Genomic DNA, 14179 nt, shown 5'->3' with positions numbered 1-14179 from the left:
AACAGCAAAACTGGGGAAGTGTTAAGCTAAGGGCCCATGCATGTTCATGGAGGGGCTTGGGCTGTCTGACAGAGTCCAAGCTTTAGTTGAGGGTCAGAAAAGGTCAACAACATCACCCCTCAGTTTCCAGCTGATGTGGTGGTTGCGCTCTTCAGGCTAATCTTTCTATTTTTTGTGTGCGTTACGCGGGCCTCTCACTGTTGTGGCCTCTCCCATTGCGGAGCACAGGCTCCGGACGCGCAGGCTCAGCGGCCATGGCTCACGGGTCCAGCTGCTCCGCGGCATGTGGGATCTTCCCAGACCGGGGCACGAACCCGTGTCCCCTGCATCGGCAGGCGGACTCTCAACCACTGCGCCACCAGGGAAGCCCCCAGGCTAATCTTTACTACTGAAACAGAACGGGGAGTTTTTACCACTGATCTTTGCTATCTTTTTTTTTTTTTTTTTCTGATCTTTGCTATTGTTACTTCTCTTGCCTGGTAACAGTCCTTTGTTTCTGCATTCTTTTGTTCCCTTAAGATCATTAAATACTCAGACCTGTTCAAGGGCAAGCACTGTGGCCAGGCTTAGATTACAGAATGGCTTAGGCCCCAAATGGCTTCTCTTCTGTCAAGAAAGCCATGCCTGGTTCTCTTTCTCTGGGGACTCCCTACCCTATCTGCTTGCATAACGAAAGGCAAAAAACACAATTTGAAGAGATAGAGCAAATAATCAGAACCAGACATGGCAAGAATGTTGTAATTATCATACTAGGGATTTAAAACAACTATGATTCATATGCTAAGGGCTTTAAGGGATAAAGTAGATAGCATGCAAGAATAGATGGGCAATGTAAGCAAAGAGATGGATGTTCTAAGAAACAATTACTGGGCTGCACCCCGCAGGCCTGCAAGCCCTGTACTTGCCCAGCCTGCAGGCTGAGGAAAGAGCCCAGGATCGAGGACAGAGACATCAATGGCTTAGTGGATAGGGGGATCTTACATGCCTGAAGCAAGGTCCCGGAGCAACACCCTGCTCTGTGCAGCAGGTGGCAGGCAGCAGTATTCACTACCACGGGGGTGGGTGGGTAGAGGAGAGCGAGGTTACTGGTGATAGAGGGAATTGACCTCAGCACGCCCCTCACTGCCCCTCTATGGTGGCAACACTAGTATGATGGTGAAACTATCATAGTGGAGACATTGTGATCTAAAGGTTAGGACAATCACTTGCTGGAACCTGGGGCAAGTAGCAGACATTTACTGATTAGGCTCTATGATTAAGAGGGAAGGTCAGTCATGTGAGTAGGGTGTAGGTAAGGTAGGGACTGGTTGAACAGGGATGTACAGAGAGCAAGAGAACAGCCATCTTGGGTGGCCTGATCATACAACAATCAAAAAGAAATGCTGGAGATAAACAACACTGTAATAGAAATGAAGAATACCTTTGATGGGCTTATTAGTAGACTGGACTGCCGAGGAAAGACTCTCTGTACCTGAGGATAGTTCGATAGAATCCTGAAAAACCAAAAGGCAAAGAGAACAAAGACTAAGAAAAACAGAACATTCCAAGTACTGTGGGACAACAGCAAAAGGTGTAACATATACATAATGGGAATACCGGGAGAAGAAGGAGGAAAAGGAACAGAAGAGATATATATTTTTTATTTTTATTTTTTTAGAAGGACATTTATTTATTTATTTATGGCTGCATTGGATCTTCGTTGCTGCGCGTGGGCTTTTTCTAGCTGCGGCGAGCGGGGGCTACTCTTTGTTGTGGTGCACGGGCTTCTCACCGTGGTGGCTTCTCTTGTTATGGAGCACGGGCTTTAGGCACGCGGGCTTCAGCACTTGCAGCACATGGGCTCAGTAGTTGTGGCACGTGGGCCCTAGAGCACAGGGGCTTCTGCAGTTGCAGTGCGTGGGCTCAGTAGTTGTGGCTCACAGGCTCTAGGGTGCAGGCTCAGCAGTTGTGGCACACAGGCTTAGTTGCTCCGTGACCTGTGGGATCTTCCCAGACCAGGGATCAAACCTGTGTCCCCTGCATTGGCAGGTGGATTCTTAACCACTGTGTCACCAGGGAAGTCCCTGGTAATGCTTTTTTAGGTACAACATCAAAGGCAAAATCCGTGAAAGAAAAAATTGGTAACCTATACTTCATTAACACTAAAAACTTCTGCTAGAATAAAAACCATATGATCATCTCAGTAGATGCAGAGAAAGCTTTTGATAAAATTCAATATCCATTTATGATCAAAACTCTCCAGAAAGTGGGCATAGAGGGAACGTATCTCAACATAATAAAGGCCATCTATGACAAACCCACAGCTAACATTATACTCAGTGGTGAAAAACTAAAAGCATTCCCTCTAAGATCAGGAACAAGGCAAGGATGCCCACTTTCGCCACTTTTATTTAACATAGTTTTGGAAGCCCTAGCCACAGCAGTCAGAGAAGAAAAAGAAATAAAAGGAATGCAAATTGGAAAGGAAGAAGTAAATCTGTCACTGTTTGCAGATGACATGATACTATATTTAGAAAATCCTAAAGATGTCACCCGAAAACTACTAGAGCTCATCAATGAATTTGGTAAAGTTGCAGGTTATAAAATTATAACACAGAAATCTCTTGCATTTCTATACACTAACACAACTATCAGAAAGAGAAATTAAGGAAACAACTCCATTTACAATCACATCAAAAAGAATAAAATACCTAGGAATAAACCAACCTAAGGAGGCAAAAGACTTGTACGCTGAAAACTACAGGACGCTGATGTAAGAAACTGAAGATGACACAAACAGATGGAAAGATATGCCGTGTTCTTGGATTGGAAGAATCACTGCTGTGAAAATGGCCATACTACCCAAGGCAATCTACAGATACAATGAAATCCCTATCAAATTATCAACGGCAATTTTCACAGAACTGGAACAAACAATTTTAAAATCTGTATGGAAACACAGAAGATCCCAAATAGCCAAAACAATCTGGAGAAAGAAGAATTGAGCTAGAGAAAACATGCTTCCTGACTTCATACTATACTACAAGGTATAGTAATCAAAACAGTATGGTACTCAGGACTTCCCTGGCAGTCCAGAGGTTAAGACTCCGTGCTTCCATTGCAGGGGGCATGGGTTTGATCCCTGGTCAGGAAACTAAGATCCTGCATGCTGTGTGGTGCAGCCAAAAAAAAAAAACACACAAAATAACCCAGTATGGTACTGGTACAAAAACAGACACATAGATCAATCAATGGCAAAGGACAGAAAGCCCAGAAATAAATGCATGCACTTATGGTCAATTAATCTATGACAAAGGAGGCAAGAATATACAGTGGAGAAAGGACAGTCTCTTCAATAAGTGGTGCTGGGAAAACTGGACAGCTACGTGTAAAAGAATGAAATTAGAACATTCTCTAACAGCATATACAAAAATAAACTCAAAATGCATTAAAGACCTAAATGTAAGACCGGATACTATAAAACTCCTACAGGGGGCTTCCCTGGTGGCGCAGTGGTTGGGAGTCTGCCTGCCGATGCAGGGGACACGGGTTCGTGCCCTGGTCCGGGAGGATTCCACATGCCGTGGAGCGGCTAGGCCCGTGAGCCACGGCCGCTGAGCCTGCGTGTCCGGAGCCTGTGCTCCGCAACGGGAGAGGCCACAGCAGTGAGAGGCCCGCGTACCGCAAAACAAAACAAAAAAAACCCCAAAAAACTCCTAGAGGAAAACATAGGCAGAACACTCTTTGACATAAATTGCAGGAATAGTTTTTTGAATCCGTCTCCTAGAGTAATGGAAACAAAAGCAAAGATAAACAAATGGGACCTAATTAAACTTAAAAGCTTTTGCACAGCAAAGGAAACCATAATCAAAACAAAAAGACGACACACAGAATGGGAGAAAATATTTGCAAATGATGCAACCAACGAGGGATTAATTTCCAAAATATACAAACAGCTTATACAGCTCAATATAAAACAAACAAACAACAGAATCAGAAAATGTGTAGAAGACCTAAACAGACAGTAGGGAACCCTCCTACACTGTTGGTGGGAATGCAAATTGGTGTAGCCACTATGGAAAACAGTACAGAGGTTCCTTAAATAACTAAAAACAGAGTTACCATATGATCCAGCAATCCTACTCCTGGGCATATATCCGGAAAAGACGAAGACTCTAATTTGAAAAGATGCACCCCAGTGTTCATAGCAGCACTATTTACAATAGCCAAGCCATGGAAGCAACCTAAATGTGCATCAACAGATGAATGGGTAAAGAAGATGTGGTACACACACACACACACACACACACACACACACACAATGGAATATCACTTAGCCATAAAAAGGAACGAAATAATGTCATTTGCAACATGGATGGACCTAGAGATTATCATGCTAAGTGAAGTAAGTCAGACAGAGAAAGACAAATACCACGTGTTATCACTTATACGTGGAATCTAAAAAAATGATACAAATGAACGTACTTACAAAACAGAAATAGACTCACAGACATAGAAAACAACTTATGGTTACCAAAGGGCGAAGAGTGGGGAGGGATAAATTAGGAGTTTGGGTTTAACAGATACGAACCACTATATATAAAACAGATAAACAAGAACCTATTGTATAGCACAGGGAACTACTGGGTTGGCCAGAGTCTGTTTGATTTTTTTCTGTACGATGGCTCTAGTCGTGCTTGTCTTTAACTTCATTCGAAACAATTTTGTTAGATTGTATTGTGACAGCATATCAGCATGCATTAAAAAAAACTTATCAAAATTGGTGAATTTTTGTGTAGCCATTTTAATACTGAAGTTGGAAGAAAAACAGCAACATTTTCAGCATATTATGCTTTATTATTTCAAGAAAGGTAAAAACGCAACTGAAATGCAAAAAAGATTTGTGCAGTGTATGGAGAAGGTGCTGTGACTGATTGAACGTGTTGAAAGTGGTTTGCAAAGTTTCATGCTGGAGATTTCTCGCTGTATGGTGCTCCACCGTCGGGTAGACCAGTTGACGTTGATAGCGATCAAATTGAGACATTAATTGAGAACAATCAACGTGGCTATACCACATGGGCGATAGTCGACATACTCAAAATACCCAAATCAAGCGTTGAAAATCATTTGCACCAGCTTGGTTATGTGAATCGCTTTGATGTTTGGGTTCCACGTAAGTTAAGCGAAAAAAATCTTCTTGACCATATTTCCGCATGCGATTCTCTACTTAAACATAACGAAAACGTTCCAGTTTTAAAACAAATTGTGATGGGTGATGAAAAGTGGATACTGTACAATAATGTGTAACGGAAGAGATCGTGGGGCAAGTGAAATGAACCATCGCCAACCACACCAAAGGCCAATCTTCATCCAAAGAAGGTGATGCTGTGTATATGGTGGAATTGGAAGGGAGTCCTCTATTATGAGCTCCTTCCAGAAAAACCAAACCATTAATTCCAACAAGTACTGCTCCCAATTATATATATAACTGAATCACTTTGCTGTACACCTGAAACATTGTAAAAAACATTGTAAAAAACATTGTAAAAAAAAAATTCTGCTCTGGGAAAGACAATATCAAGGGAATTAGCAGACAAGCCACAAATGGGGAGAAAATATTTGCAAAAATATTTGATAAAGACCGTTATCCAAAATATAAAAAGGATGCTTGAAACTACAAAAAGTAAACAACCAATTAAAGAATGGGACCTTAACAGACATCAACCATCAATAGACCAAAGAAGATGTACAGATGGCAAATAAGCATATGAAAAGATGCTCCACCTCATATGTCATCAGGGAAGTGCAAATTAAAACAAGACACCATTACACACTTGTTAGAATGGCCAAAATCTGGAACACTGACAACACCAAATGCGGGTAAGGATATGGAGCAATAGAATCTCTCAGACATCGAGGGTGGAAAAGCAAACCGGTATAGCCACTCTGGAAGACAGTTTGATTTTGTAACAAAACTAAGCATATTCTTACCATATAATCCAGCAATTGCACTCCTCCATAATTAAACTCCTTCATAATTACACCCCCAAAGGAACTGAAAACTTCTGTCCACACAAAACTCTACAAATGGATATTTTTAGCAGTTTCATTCATCATGGCTCAAACTTGGAAGCAACCAAGGTGTCCTTCGGCAGGTGCATGGATAAACTGTGGTACATCGAACAATGGAATATAATTCACAGCTAAAAAGAAATGGGCTATCAAGCCATGTAAAGACATGGAGGAATCTGAAGCTCATATTACGAAGTGAAAAAAGCCAAACTGAGAAGGCTCCATACTGTATAATTTCAACTATTTGACATTGCGGAAAGGGCAAATCTATGGAGACAGTAAAAATAATCAATGGCTGCTGGGGGTGAGCGTGGAGGGGGAGAGATGAATATGCAGAGCACAGAGGATTTTTAGGGCAGTGGAAATACTCTGTACGGTATTATAATGATAGATATATAGCCATTAGTCATTTGTCCAAACCCACTGTACAACACCAAGAGTGAACGCTTAGTTAAATTATGGATTCTGGGTGACTATGATGTGTCAATGTAGGTTCATACCTGGTAAAAAATGTACCATTCTGGCAAGTGATGTTGATAAAGGGGGAAGGCTATGTATATCTTGGGGTAGGGGGGTGTATGGGAAATCTCTGTACCCTTATCTTAATTTTATTGTAAACCCAAACTGCTCTCAGAAAATAAAGTCTTTAAAAAAAAAAAAAGAACGGAAGGAGCATTGCACATAGACTCTGAGGGGATACATGGAGACTGGTGGTCCCTAGCCTTGGTAACCAGCCCCCTTGACCACGTACACAGGGAACATAAGGACACCTCTGGATGCAGTTTCTGTGGTTACAGAGGTTGACCAAACTGAGGGAGGAGGAGTGCCAGAGAGATACAAGGAGACTTCTCACCTGTAAACAGATTATTTAGGCCACAGATGCTAGGAAAATGACAGGTATGGAGTAGTGCCTCAGGTAAGTTACAGAGTGCAGATTTAAGAAATAGGGCCACTCTTACCCTTCCTCAAGGGAGGTCACAGTCAAATGAGCCAGACAGGGGGTAGTAGAACAGGCAGTCACAGGTGCCAGCTCTGAAGACAGACTGCCCAGGTACCTCACCAGGCTCTGTCATTTGCTGGCTGTACGGGCAAATTTCGTAATTATTCAGGTCAGCGTCCTTATCAGTAAAATGGGGATAATATTACCATTGCTGTGAGATGAGGAATGTAAAATAACATGCTTATTTCTTATTACAATTCTTACTTGTCTTCCTTATTATACAGATTTCATTTTGCATTAGGAGAGGCAGTTTACCTTCCCTGCTATCAACCTTAACCTTTATCTCCTGGTGCCCAGTACTTGTGCTCCTTAGAGACGTCTTCAGAGGTCTTCCAGATAGTCACGTGGGAGACAGGGAGAGATGTAGGAGAGAGTTATTAAATGCCCGGGTCTGGACCTTAGCTTTACAGGAGGGAGAGACAGGAAATAACATTTGTTGAGCTCCTACCATGTCCCAAGCTGTGCTAAGTAGGCCATCTACATACATTTTCTTACTCCAGTAGGTATTTTTATCTTCTCCATTTTAATTTTAATTTACATTAAGCCTCAGTGTACAGATTACATTCAGATTACATTTTCAGTAAGTGGAAGAATCAGCATTGCAGAATTCAACCTTCTTCCTCAGGTTATAGTGAGCCTGGATTTCTAGCAGTATCAACTCATTCATTCACTATTCTTTTGACAAATAATTAAGGCCTTTGATAGAGGTTACTGGTTGCCCCTCAGTATCTGCTCCCTTCCTCTCCTTCCTTATTTACCGAATTCTTGATTTTAGATGAGCACATGACTGCCAATAATAAAAAACCCTCAACCTCCTTTGCAGAGGGAAGGCTGCCATTACAGGCATAGTTTTTTGTAGGACAGTGGGAGCCTCAGGATTAGGTGATGGTGGCCATCAAGACCATCTGACTAACTCCTCTCACTTTGATTTTGTACTCACCAAGCAACAAATGATTATTATGTGAAGAGAGAGAGAGAGAGAGAGAGAGAGAGAGAGAGAGAGAGAGAGAGATGTGAGAGGGTCTATGAGGTTTTACTAGAACAGCCAGCTGGCCCCCTTCTCTCTCATCTCAGTTGACTCTGCCAGAATTAATTTTTAAAGATAGAGTTGCTTTGGGACTTCCCTGGTGGTCCAGTGGTTAAGACTCTGCACTTCCACTGCAGGGGGCACAGGTTCCACCCCCAGTCGGGGAACTAAGATCCAGCAGGCCCTGCGGTGTGGTAAAAAACAAACAAACAAACAAAAAACCCCCATAAAAACCCCAACAGAGTTGCTTTTGTTAAGAACATCTATAAATCAATATCTGTTTTAAAATTATTTATTATTAGATTAATTTTAAAACACACACAAAAAAACCCTTAAAAGTCAGTTTTCTGTCCGCCAACACAAATAACAAAAGAATCATTCCCTTAGTAAATATTTTGGTGACAGTTAATGATTTGACTACTGTGAGTTTAAAATACAAAGATACCAAATAATTATGCAGTGGGAAAGATGTGCTGATGACTTTGTAAGGAAGGTCCCCAGGGTGGTTTTTCACTGATCCTTACCTGGATTAGTGGGTCCCAGCCTCAACTGCATGGCTATATCTTGTGCTTTTAAAAAAATCAGGATGCCCAGGCTGTGCTAATTAAATCACAATCTCTGGGGAGAGGTCCTAGAAATCAGTATTTCTTTTCCCCACACTCCCAAGGTGATTCCAAAGTTCAGCCAAGCTTGAGAGCCACTAATCTGAATTTTTGGTCTAATGTTTAAGATCATAGAGCTATTTCAAATGGAAAGGTTTGTTTGTTTCTGTTTGTTTTTGTGGGCTTTTAAAATTACTTTTGTTTTACAGTTTTAGAGTTGCTATGTAAAATGAGAGAAAGTTCACTCATACAGGAAGCAGAAGCACAAAATATTAAAAGCTTCATATTCTTTTTTCTTTGTGGCCAGGGAAATCTAAAGACAGACCTTAATACCGACACGCATCCAAGAAAGACTCAGAGATAGATACATTTAGAAAAGGAAAGAGTTTACTTGCAAAGGTGCAAGGTAGGCAGACTGAGAAACTGGTTTGCCGAATACAAGAACTTAAAGAAAAAAAAAAACTACTACAAAAATTGCTAGTTACTAGTTTACATAGCCTGTTTATGGTAGACAAACAGTAACTTTCTCACATGATTATCATACAAAGGTTGTTAAATACCATTACACACAACAAGGCAAATGTTAAAACTGAGGGGCGGGCTTCCCTGGTGGCGCAGAGGTTGAGACTCCGCCTGCCGATGCAGGGGACACGGGTTCGTGCCCCGGTCTAGGAAGATCCCACATGCCGCGGAGCAGCTGGGCCCGTGAGCCATGGCCGCTGAGCCGAGCCTGCGCTCCGCAACGGGAGAGGCCACAGCAGTGAGAGGCCTGCGTACCGCAAAAAAAAAAAAAACAAAAAAACTGAGGGGAATCCAAGGAATTATTCAAGGCGTTATTATTTGGGGAATCAGAACAAGTCAGGATGATCCTGCAGTTTTTGGATTACCTAGTGTGAAGTTTGGTCATACCGGAAGCAGGCAAAGCAGCAGATTTTGCTTTAACACACCTGTCAACGCTCTAGGCTGGTTCCACCCCGAAGAGGGAACAGTGTATCTGACCTTCTGCGCAAGCTCCGACACGGCTCCAGGGGGCGGGGCGAGGGCACGCAGGGACTTGTGGGAAAGCCCAGGAAGGCGGGGCCCGGCGTGAGTCACTGCGGGGCGGCAGTGGGGACGGTAACAGCACGTTAAGGTGAGCCGGCTTTGCGGTTATCACCGGCTGCAGCAGCGAGGAGGCTTTTGGGGTCGCCCTGCGGGAGGAGGGGTGCAGCCGTGGGTCCCGGGTGAGGCCGAGAGGGCAAGGGCGGGCGGCAGGGCCCGGCGTTGGGGCGGCGCGTTGGTGTCTAGGGTAGAGGCGCACCGGGGAGCTCGTTCCGGGAGGGGCTCGCCCCGAGCAGCCCGGGCCTGGACGGACAGCCTTGCTGTCGGTCTCTCCACCTCGGCTGCCCGGATTATTGGGCGATTTGCGGTGGTCAGGACCGCAGATCCACCCTCCCCAGGGGACCTCGGTGGGGCCCGCCCCCTTCTGGCGTGGGTGTGCAATGCTCGCCCGGATATTGGGTATGAAAGTGATACCCCAGGCGCTGGAAGTTACTGGTTGCCTGCCTGGACGCAGGTTCCGTGGGAGCAGAGGTGATAGGTGAAATGGAAGAGGTTTCTTTCCCCGCCCCCCCCCCCCCCCCCCGTATCTCAGGGGCTTGCTGCTATTTTATTCACATTTTTTTTTTTTTTTTTTGCAATACGCGGGCCTCTCACTATTGTGGCCTCTCCCGTTGCGGAGCACAGGCTCCGGACGCGCAGGCCCAGCGGCCATGGCTCACGGGCCCAGCCGCTCCGCGGCATGTGGGATCTTACGGGACCGGGGCACGAACCCGCGTCCCCTGCATCGGCGGGTGGACCCTCAACCACTGCGCCACCAAGGAAGCCCTTATTCACATTTTTGAGTCCTTCGGCAAAACATTGTACTAGCTTTGTTTTTTAATGAGATATACGTATGTGATCAAACATGGGCACTGCCTGAAAGAAGCTTAAGTTTAGTTTACTTTCTGACGCAAGGCCGGGGGGGTCAGCAGACCTATATGCGGTTGCAAACATCTTTTCCTCCTCCTAAACGAATCCCTTTTCTAATCTCTTCTGTCTCTCCCATCCTAACCAACCCTCACCCCCCTGTCCACCCCATACACACTTAAGCTTTGAATTCCCTCCCACCTTTTTGGGGACCTTGCCGCATCACGCATCCCCTTTCCTATATTTTCTTTTACCTTGTTCGTCAATTCCCCCCCATACTCGTGGGCAATTTTAGGTTATGAAAGGCAAAATTATGCTAATCCCCATATAATCTCATTTACTCAGCTCATTTTATTTCTGTCCTTAAAAAAAATCCCATTAAAACTAAATAATCTTTATATGACTAAATATAATGCACTTTATTTCCTCCATGTGACTTCTGTGGCCTTTGACACTGCTAACTTTCCGTCTTTTTGAACTAAAACTTCTCTTCTGTGACAGTACTCCAAGTTTTCCTCCCAGCTCTCTAGATGCCACTGCCTGATTTTTACTGTTGGCATTTCTTCCTTGGTTTGTTCCCTAGATATGTGTTCTTCAGGCTTCCCCCAGCGCCCCCCCCCATTGTCACAGTAATTAAACATATCCAGATCTCATGATTGTAGCTTCTACCTTTATGCTAGTGACACCCAAATTTATATTTCTAGCCCTCCGTAACTACATACTGGCTATGTCCTGATGTCCCATAAGAACTCAGTCACCTTATCCCAAACTGAAAAACATCTGTCTTTACACATGTTCTGCAATCCTGAAACCTCTTTTCCTTTTAAAATTGTGATTCCTGACTCAAAGTGGTACCACTAATCTTACCAGGCTCCCAAACCAGAAATCTAAGACTTTGAGTCCTTCTCTGCTCACCAACTCCTCAATCTAATGAGTCATCATGTCCCTTTTATTTTACCACCTTAATGTTTCCCATAGCTTTCAGACTGTAGGTCAGATCTCATGGCCTGGCATTTCCTGATCTGTCCCATATTTGCCTTCTCTTCCGTTATTCTCCCTCCCAGTCCCTCATTCTCCTGGCCCACTCCTCCACATTAATCACTTGGCTGGCCCCTTTTGAAACATGGCTAAATTTCAGCACCTCTGGGGACTCTTTCCTTGAACCTGCCACCCTGCTGTCTGATTTATACCTGTCCTTTGTGGTCAGCCCCATAGCATCTGCATGTACCGCTAGCACAGTGGTTCTCAACCAGGGGATATTTGAAAATGTCCGGAGACATTTTTGGTTGTTACAGTCCAGAGGGAAGGGAGTAATACTGGCAACTAGTTAGTAGAGGCCAGGGATGCTGCCAACCATCCTGCAATGCACAGGACAGCCAACCCACAACAAAGAATTATCTGGCCCAAAATGTCAGTAGTCCCAAGGTTGAGAAACCCTGCCTAGCATAATATTTCGTTACTCAGTACTTCGATTATTTTCTTTTCTCCTCCACTAGAGAAGGGACCTTGTCTTGTTTTTGCATCCCTAAATCTTGATACAGGGCCTTTCACATAGCCAAAGTTCAAAAAATGTTGAAAAAAAAAAAGAGTAAAGGAGGTAATTAGGCTAAACTTATAAACTCTAGAGATGAGCAGCCAATCTGCTCCCATAGGCTGCTTGCTAATTTTCAGTGATTTCCTCCCTGTTGCCTTTCATGCACATTGCATGGATGCCCAACCTATCTGTTTATTTTGCATTTGTTTATTCAGCAAACATTGATTGACTCATTTTAAGCATAATATACTGATATTTTCTTTCTTCTGCATCACTTTAGGTTCCTTTCCTTACATGTATCTTGGCCATTTATGAAGAGGTAAAAATCATTAATTAGCTGGGTTTCAAAAAAAATAAACCAAATAATTCTATTTAATTCTTATCAGAGGTTGGTTGATACAAACTGTGCAGGCCACAATGACTTCAGCAAGTAAAGCAATTGAATTACAACTACAAGTGAAACAAAATGCAGAAGAGTTACAAGACTTTATGAGGGATTTAGAAAACTGGGAAAAAGATATTAAACAAAAGGATATGGAACTTAGAAGACAGAGTGGTGTTCCTGAAGAGGTAAATTGCTTAATTAAATTCCTACTTTAGCATCCAGCAAAACTATCTTAAAGTAAAGCACCACCTTTAAAATGTTTTGTGGAAATACTGATTGAAGTGATTTGCTTTCTGCCAACATTTTGAAAAATTCTACTTTTTAAAGTCTTTGTAATAATTGTATTAACTATATTAAGACATTTTAAGGCTTAGTGAATAGTTCCTGAAAGGAAGACCATGTGATAATTTTAAGGTAAATGAACAGAATCATAAAATATGTGGGTTTGTATATAATTCTGTATATCATATATAATTATATATTTAGTGATATATTAACATACAGTATTGCCGTAAAAACTTAGGTAGTACCTAGGCTCAACCAAATGGTTTTCTTAAGACAGTGCATTCAAATACAGATAGCGTTTTCATACTGTTTGTAATGACGTGGAGTCAGTTCAGTGGGCCATTGTACTGCTGCTAAATCATTGTACCAAGGCTGAAGATCAGGCAGTTTTTGAATTTAGGATTGCAAATCCTAAAATGCAAAGTGTATAATTAAAATTTCTGGGTAATATCAATACTTTTCTTATGACTGAACAATGTTCAATATTTGTCAAAGGATGAATTAAACTTTTCAGGCATAAGTTATCATTATAAATGAGTGAATTGTTATTTCTAACCACTTGAAAATTAAATTAAAAATTACTTTTACTTGAAAATATACTTTAGTGAGAATTTTAAACATCGCTAGTTATACAGAAAAGAAAAGAGCAGTCTTAAAACGTTGTGTTGTTTTCCCTTCCTAGAATTTACCTCCTATTCGAAATGGGAGTCTTAGGAAAAAGAAGAAAGGCAAAGTTAAAGAGTCATCTAAAAAAACCAAAGATGAAAACACAAAAAACAGGATAAAATCTTATGATTATGAGGCATGGGCAAAACTTGATGTGGTAAGTTAATCTGGTTATATGCTTCTTAGTATTTGAGTAAAATTTTCTTGGAGTTAGTTAAGAGTCATGGATTAAATGAAAAATAATGTAGAGTTCTTAGGACCTGTGTCTTTCTCTTATAGACTATTTTGTGTGGAATAAAAACTTAAATACCTAGCTGTTCCGTTAACTAGATTATTTTTTCTCCTACAGTCCTCTTTCAGTGAATAGTGGCTAAAACAGCCGGATTCTTTTCTTTTTTCCTATTTTTTCTTTTTTTCTCCTTTTGCACAAATAGTACGTAAGAGATCCAGTGTACTCTTCACCCAATCTCCCCTAATGGTTACATCTTATTTAACTATAGTACAGTATCAAAACCAGGAAATTGATATCGGTGCAATGTATGTATAGTTCTTTGCCATTTTATGACCTGTAGATTTGGGTAACCACCATTGCAATTAAGGTACGGAAATATTGCATCACCACAAAGACCTCTCCACCTATAGTTGCGCCTACCTCCTTCCTCTTCATCATCTCTAACCCTTA

At 42.3% G+C, this 14179-nt stretch overlaps 1 protein-coding gene across 3 annotated transcripts in view; it reads left to right on the top strand.

The window, feature by feature from the left end:
* The first annotated feature begins 9750 nt into the window (after nt 1–9750).
* Nucleotides 9751–14179, top strand: part of RPAP3 (RNA polymerase II associated protein 3) — a 41531-nt gene continuing 37102 nt past the window's right edge. For all 3 annotated transcript variants that reach the window (XM_029206563.1, XM_029206564.1, XM_029206565.1), the window contains exons 1-3: nt 9751–9812; nt 12548–12731; nt 13514–13654. In XM_029206563.1, coding sequence (XP_029062396.1) covers nt 12579–12731; nt 13514–13654 — 294 coding nt within the window. In that variant the 5' untranslated portion in view covers nt 9751–9812; nt 12548–12578. The remainder of the gene's footprint in view (nt 9813–12547; nt 12732–13513; nt 13655–14179) is intronic.

Source organism: Monodon monoceros, unplaced genomic scaffold (assembly GCF_005190385.1).
Source record: "Monodon monoceros isolate NGI ecotype Baffin Bay Population unplaced genomic scaffold, NGI_Narwhal_1 Super_Scaffold_6, whole genome shotgun sequence".
Taxonomy (NCBI): domain Eukaryota; kingdom Metazoa; phylum Chordata; class Mammalia; order Artiodactyla; family Monodontidae; genus Monodon; species Monodon monoceros.
Note: the sequence above shows the minus strand (reverse complement) of the source record. Positions and strands in the feature narration are given on the sequence as shown.